General features: G+C 39.5%; 2 protein-coding genes across 15 annotated transcripts in view; one reads left to right on the top strand and one right to left on the bottom strand.

Moving 5' to 3' along the window:
* The window catches only part of TCP11 (t-complex 11), a 29,519-nt gene extending 24,971 nt beyond the window's left edge, over positions 1–4,548 (top strand). For all 4 annotated transcript variants that reach the window (XM_020796163.3, XM_078392703.1, XM_072997406.2 and 1 more), the window contains one exon: positions 1,439–4,548. In XM_020796163.3, the coding sequence (XP_020651822.2) occupies positions 1,439–1,668 (230 nt within the window). In that variant the 3' untranslated portion in view covers positions 1,669–4,548. The remainder of the gene's footprint in view (positions 1–1,438) is intronic.
* ANKS1A (ankyrin repeat and sterile alpha motif domain containing 1A) overlaps positions 2,030–7,622 on the bottom strand; it is a 186,585-nt gene continuing 180,992 nt past the window's right edge. For 5 of the 11 annotated variants that reach the window (XM_072997401.2, XM_072997400.2, XM_078392696.1 and 2 more), the window contains one exon: positions 5,747–7,622. In XM_072997401.2, coding sequence (XP_072853502.2) covers positions 7,503–7,622 — 120 coding nt within the window. In that variant the 3' untranslated portion in view covers positions 5,747–7,502. Of the gene's footprint in view, positions 4,651–5,746 lie in introns of those variants that run through there. The other 6 variants (XM_072997404.2, XM_072997402.2, XM_078392699.1 and 3 more) reach the window with 2 other exon arrangements.

Below are 7,622 nucleotides of genomic sequence, written 5' to 3' on the forward strand. Positions count from 1 at the left end.
TTTTTTGGTGGCAGATATCTGCTCAAAAAGCAAGCCAGTTGAGTGCCTTACATTGTGGTCCAGCCTTCCTCCAATTTTCTAGAGATAAAGTAGCTCTTTTTATATGGATCTCTTCTTTCCAAAGTGATATCTGACTTTCATTTAAACCAACTGTTGGTCCTTCCAACATTTTTTTCATCCCCAGTGTCCAGTGTAGAAAAATCTCTCCACATACTTAATGTACATAAAGTCCTGGCCTTCTATATCTCTAGAATGAAGTTTCAGACACTCAAATAGACCTTTTTATTTGCTATAAGAGGTAACAGAAGGGACAATATACCTCACTGCAAAGATGATCAAAATGGGTGGTCAATACTATTTTCCTTTGCTATCAGCTGGCTAATAAACCACCCCCAACCACACCTGGGGTGCATTCAACACAAGCCATGGCATTAATTTCTCTAAGGTGTACGTATCCCAGACATTTTTAAAGCAGCCGCACAGCTGCAACCTTCCACTTTTATCAGACATTACAGACTGGATATCTGGCCCAAGAAAAATGCCTCTTTCAGTAGAATGGTTATTTAATCAATACTTGTGTGACATCCCACTGACGTGTGAGCTTGGCAGTCACACAGTGTGTGAGTTCAGAGAGATCACAGTGAAGGACAGGTTACTTAATGTAACTATAGTTCTTTAGTGTCATCTGTGAATTCACACAATCTGCTCTACCTCCCCTCAGTCTGTCATGGTTCTTTCAGATTTTTAGCAGACTGAGGGAACTGGCTGGCACACTGGTGGGAGCATGTGTGGCAGTATGAGGGCATATCCAAATATTTTTTTCTAAGTTTTGGAAGGTCCTAAGAGGTTCCAAAGTGCACAGTGTAACCCATTGTGAAGGAACTCAATGTGTGAATTCATAGATGACCACTCAAAGAACTAGTTATGGTAGGTAACCTGTCCTTTAATTTTTTTTCAGTGTTTATAATTGGTACTGTATTATCTGTAGTTTATATGTGTTGGTTGTTAGCCACCCAGATTATATATTTCGCATTATTGGGAAGTATATAAGTTTAAAGATTAAATGAGTTCTTACATTTCCATAATCAGTGATAACAAAAATGTCAACAGGGTATAGGGCATTGTTTAGACAATGTTAATTACTTATTCTGTTTGAGAGTTATATGGCTGGTGAAACGCTTGCTACGTGCTTTCAAGTTGTGAATCCTGTTGTGATCAGCTTAAGACAGTGGTCACAAACCATATTTTTAAATCGTTTTGCTAACATCTTTCATAGTTTCACTTCACTACCCACTTAGTCTAAGAAATGGTTGTAGTCCTTGCCATTCATCTTCATTATTCTACCAGCCTTTGCAGTGTTCAGCCTACTGAGGGGTGGGCAAATGGGAAGATAACTACAGCAATCAGGTCTGTTTCCAAATCTATTTGTTTCCTACAGAGCAGCGGATCCAAACTTTCCTGAGGCATTGTTTGGCTCCTGGTGGCAAGATCTCTAAGAATCTACCCCATGGACTTGCTCCTATTCAGGAAGAACTACTGGATGTTGGCCAGAGGTTTGGTAATTTGATTAATCACAACAGACAGGTGTTTGGTCCCTACTACTCAGGGATATTGAAGAAACTGCTGCTTCCTCAGGGAATGGCTAATCCAGGTACTGTTTCCTGTTAACTATCTCAGATGAGCAGAGCACATGACGGCAGGGAGAGGGGAGATGACACCTGGCAATTGCTCAAACTGTATGGCAGTTCAAAGTCCAGTGTGACCAACAGAACAGCTGTCCTGCACTGTGATATGGGATCTAGCACACTTGTGCAGCTGGACTATTGAAGATGAAGTGCACAGTTACACAAACACCAACTGACAATGCCACGTTTGCTGCAGTAAACCTTTAAACAGCTCAAAATGTTGTTTTTGTCATTTAGACCAGCTGATGCATATTCTGAGGAAGGTAAGACTTGGTTCCTGGAAGAAGTCTTAACTGATTTCAAAGGAATGTATTAACAACCATGACTCATACCAAAGAAACTCATACAGAGATATCTAATTTTATTAATTTAGTCTGTTCTAAGTCATACAATTATGAAAAACAAACAAACAACAAAACGACTGCTGGAAGCCCAGGAATATTTACAATCTCGCCTTGTTGTAGTGAGGTCAGTCTATGTTGTTGCACAGATTGGTTATGTTTGGTACCACAAAAAAAGATTAACAGTTTTTATATACAGGAAATAAAAAGGAATCATTCAAGTATCAAAATACAAAGACAGATTAAATAACATTTTTATTACAAATCAGTCCCACTGCCATACATCACAATTATTTTAAAAATGTCTACACTGTAAACCAAACTGCCTGTTGCCAAGAATCTACTTGCCCTCTTGAGGTGTAAGCATGGCAGAAAATCTTGATACAACATTCATACTGATCATGCAAAAGGAGACAATGAGTGAGTGAAATATAATTCAACCCATTTTAATTTCACATGTGAAGTTTCTTTCAAAAGTGAGGTACCATTAGATATCTGGTCTGCAGGAACAGCACAGCTTACCACCTGCGTCTACTCTAAAATCTGTCTCCTGGAGGGGGCAGGGTACAATTGTCATGTACCTTAAATTCAAATAAGAATTTCCTCTCAAGCTAAGGATATCTAGAGGTTAATTTGTATGAGTCAAAATAATATATAACCCATACAGAAGAAAGAGATAATATGAACTTGAAATAAGCAGCTACTCCTTAGCATCTAGAACAGTGGTTCTCAACCTTAGGTGACCCAGGTGTTCTTGCACTGCAACTCCCAGGAGGCCTGGCCAGCACAGCTAGTAGTGAAGACTTTTGGGAATTGTGGTCCAAGAACACCTGGGTAACCTGGATTGGCAACCACTGATTTAGAGTGTTATTCTAGAGCACAACAAGACAAGTGTAAGTTTGCTAATGGCAAGATTTGTTTTTGAAAAGGAGAATATATGGAGCACTGGAACAAGCAGCTCAAATATATGATACCATTTCTGTATAGGCTGGTACTAGGAAACAAACAAGATTTTAAAATCAAGATCTAAAACATATTCAGTGCCAGGAATTTACGGCACATTTCTCATTATACAAACTCCACAAAGAGGCAGAAACTCCAAATACTGCAGAAGCATCCAAACTGATTAGAGCCTGGAAATAAGTGAAATTCCTAGGAAAGATCAAGTCCTGAATGGCTTTTATTGCCAGGAGATGGCAGATATTGCTAAGTCCATGTAAACTCAGAATGGAAGCACCTGATCACTGGAAGAAACCTATTAAAGATTTTACCATCTACCTTTGCCCCCGTATTCTAAGATTATTCCCTCTTTCATTAACAAAGTGTTTAATTTGCATTTATAGGACAATTACAGGATAGTAATATTTATATGAATATAAGCATATCAATCACATGTGTATATGAAGGTATGTTCCACTTCCATAATTCATCCAATTGTTTTCAAATCCAGGCCTCAGGGAGAGTAATTTGATTCTTATACTATCTTTTAATCAACCGGAATAAGACTAAATTACATCTTAAAGATAACAGCAGTAACGAAAACTGAAACAAGCCATTAACACAGTAGCTGGGTACCAAAAGTCTGCCACATTATTTGCACTTCCTCATCTGTCCTCTGATAGAGTATAAAAGGTTGCATTAATCACAGCCATAGACAAAACCAGTGTTTGGGACTGTGATCATTTATATTAAGCATAATTATAAGCATAGCTTTCACCTGAAGCAGTCATTTTTGAGTGGAGTAGAATAAGAAACCAACAGCTGTAGCATAATGCCCCAAAATCTCTCCACATCTGATACTTTGAACTTGTTATACTAAGCATATTTCGATTATGAATTAGTATAAAAGTGCTAATCAGTGAATAAACTTCTTAAAAACCTAAAACCATCAGGGCACAACACAGTTTTTAAAAAATATGGTACAGGAGTGAGATACAAGGAGCTACAGTACAGTTATCTGTATTTACAATCAGAAGGTGGTAACTTTTAATAGAAAAGAAATACTGCAATTATAACATTTATCTGCACTTAAAACAGGAACATAGCAGGCTTTGTTCAGTAATTGTCACACAAAAAAACTATTAGTAATTTTAATCACAATGCCCCATTTCTCTTGTAAATGTTTATGCAGGTCTGAAGATTGTAATTATCAGTCTAGATGGCCTGTACCTTCAAAAGTTTAATATTGCAGCAACTTAGGAATTTGTCTACTCCTCATCCAAGCCAAAGTAAAAATATATTGTTGAATATTCTGGTATCTTCTTAACCTATGTTGCAAGACAGGCATTTTCATGTTTCCTTTTAGCAGTTAGGATTCTCCACGTCCACCAATACTGTGCTGAAAGGTATAGATTTCACAAGATCACTGCATTTAAATATAGAACACATGGCACAAGTCTGTTAACCTCAGATGTTTCAATTCTCCTGCTAGAAACATATGCTGCTTTTTAGTCAGCTTGTGGTTGGAATCCCTTTTCACTCAACTCTGGAAGTCCTTAATGAGCAGCCAAGGACACATCCCAGAGACGGGTGTTGATCTTCATACCGCCAGGGTTTCACTGCTTCTTAGTGATTTGACCCTTTACTACATTTCCATTGGTTGAACGTGGGTGTCTGCAGTTCAGCTTGGCAGAAGGCAAAAGAATGGGGACAATATTAATGGAAAGAAAAATAGGGAATGAGTGATTTCATTCATATAAAACAACTGATGGAAGTGTACAATTACAGTGATGGAAAAGTTAAGAATCATGGCCTTGTATTTGTTGTGTGGTAAAAGCCTGCTATTAATAACAGAATGTTTTGATTCTTCCTGGACAGCTCACCATTAAAAGGCACATGTACTACATTACTTAGTTTTTAAAAGAACCAGTAATTCCTACAAATGTTATAATCAGGAGAACATTTAAACTAGAGATGGGATACATCGCATAGCGACATTTTCGTTCTGCAGCGATTTTTGCGGAACGAATTAACGTCGCTATGCGAGGCACCACTGTATTTGTATTTGTCTCCCAAGGGAGATGGATATGAGCATTGCCATCACAGATGGCTGGGCCCTTTCAGTCCTCCTAGAACCGGCTGGTCAATTCACTGGGCTTCGTGACACACATGATGCCATTGTCAGTAACAGCACGCCAATCACGCAAGTAGCTTGGCCAGTGCTTCCCCACTTCCCTGTGTTGCTGACCACTTAGCAACTGAGTGGGAAGATGGTTGTTGTAGGTTTTTCGGACTCTTTGGCCGTTTTCTGAAGGTTGTTCTACCTAACGTTTTGCCAGTCTCTGTGGCTGGCATCTTCAGAGGACAGCAGAGCACAGAGTGCAGTCCTCTGAAGATGCCGGCCACAGAGACTGGCGAAACATCAGGAAGAACAACCTTCAGAACATGGCCAAAGAGTCCAAAAAACCCACAACAACCATTAGATCCCAGCTGTGAAAGCCTTCGCGAATACATTGAGTGGGAAGACTTGTCATCCCGCCTCCTTGCTGTTGTGGCCAGCAGCATAGGGAGGCAGGGAAGTGCCGGCTGGCTATTCTGCGACTGGTGCGATGTTACCAATGACGGACATGTAAAGCCCAGTGAGTGGGGACCAGGCTGGTTCTGGTGGGAGGGAACAGACCTCCATGCTTAGTTTTCATATCCCCCCAGGATACAAATATGAAGCTCATATGTCCAATTTAAACTATTTAGATACAAGAACAAATGATTTACTTTTTGAATTTCTTTTAGAAGTGTGGCCATCAAACTTGAGAACAAAATAATGTAACATTTCAAATGATCTCTTCGATTGTTTTGGAAAAGTCTACTGTGTTGTCTTGAATGAGATTTCAAGAAAGAAGCACAAGTAGCTACAAGTCTGCATTAAATGTAGAAATCTGTATTACAGAAAGCTTCAGAGCCCAAAACTAAAGAGAATCTAATTTACAATACATTATTACATTTCTGTTGTCACTGAGCAAACTCCACATGTAAACATGCCATCTATTGTAGTCTAGACCACTGGTTCTTAACCTTGGGTTACTCAGGAGTTTTGGACTGCAACTCCCAGAAGCCTTAACCACCAACTGTGCTGGCTGGGGTTTCTGGGAGTTGCAGTTCAAAAACATCCGAGTAACAAAGGTTAAGAACCACTGGTCTAGACAAGCAAAGGCATTTAATTGCTGTAGCTGTACCTAATTGCAACCTATTCTGCCAAGGAACAGATTTCACCTGTAAGGACAAAATGTTGTTTCAGATTTTTGTCCAGTAAGATAATTTCTGTTTCCAGTGTGGACAAAAATATCACATTTAACAGATTGGGCTTAATATTAGTATCTGAAGACGATCAAATCAAAATTTGCCATTCCCTTACAATCTCCGTTTTAAGGAGCTGAGTAAAGTATGCCTTTAAGGATATGGTAAGTCAAGTAGCACAGACTGTTGGCCGGCTTGGAGATTGATGACTGCCAGATACATGGATAACTGAGTGTGTCACATGTAACAGATTATAGAGGAGCACTGTTCTGCATAGAATGTAGAACATGTTCTGCCTTTGAAGAAAAATTGTGAAATACAGCAAACCTAGTCCACCCCTCTATTTCTGTATTTATCTAAAACAGTCCTCACTGTCAGTCTCTGCCCACAAAGAGGACATGTGCCTTTGAAAGGTTCCATTTAAATGCAATCCAGAGAAATATGATTCAGAATGATATTTGTTAGCTGAATGATTACCCTGAATAAAAAGGCCTAGTGGAGATGAAAACAATTGCATAATGGGTAGCTGAAATTATCTGTTGGGCAGTCTCTTCTATATACCAAACCTGACTCCTAGTGGGAAAAAAAGGAAATGTAATAGGAGTGGTCACATTGCCTAGCAGACTTTTATATTATACCATGCATTCAAGGTGTCAAGGGGGAGCAAAAATTGTGAGCAGTATCCATGCAAGGAAATATGGTAAGAGATTTGCAAGCAGTATCACAGTGATTAGTGTCTTCTGAGATTATACGTAAAAGAGTGATCGTTGTTGGAACAGTTTGTGGCCATAGCTCAGTGTGGAGGTATAAATCTAGGTTGTGACAGCATATACATATGAGATCATAGTTGTAGAACAGTCCAAGATGCTAAATAGAAAAGGCCTACAGAGTGTTGTTTCACCCCACAAATTCACAGTGTCAAAATGAAAGTCAAGAAATATCAGGTGGTTTCCCAAATCCATATATTCCACTCCCATAGGCTTTGTTCTCCCACCTCTCAGACATCTAAAACAGGTGGCACTTTCAGTGAGTTAACCCTTGTTTCCATTAGGAGAATTCAATTCACAGTGTTCAGTAGAAATCAAATCAGATACAAAAAGCTGTTTAGTCTATGGTATCCTAGTGTTGCTGCCTCTGATGGTGCCACACCTAGTCCCAGCAATGAGCGGAAGGAAGGGTTTAGAAGAGCAGACAGATCAGACTGCAAAGGCACAGTTAGACTGGATGGATGCAGGATTTGTTTTCAGAAGATAGTAGTCTCATACTTAGTGCTGACGGTCCTCTTGGAATCCTGCTTGGGCTCAACAACCCAAGACACACTAGCATGAGACTGTGAGTCTTGGTCCACTTCAGATGGCTCCAG

Source organism: Pogona vitticeps, chromosome 4 (assembly GCF_051106095.1).
Source record: "Pogona vitticeps strain Pit_001003342236 chromosome 4, PviZW2.1, whole genome shotgun sequence".
NCBI classification, from domain to species: domain Eukaryota; kingdom Metazoa; phylum Chordata; class Lepidosauria; order Squamata; family Agamidae; genus Pogona; species Pogona vitticeps.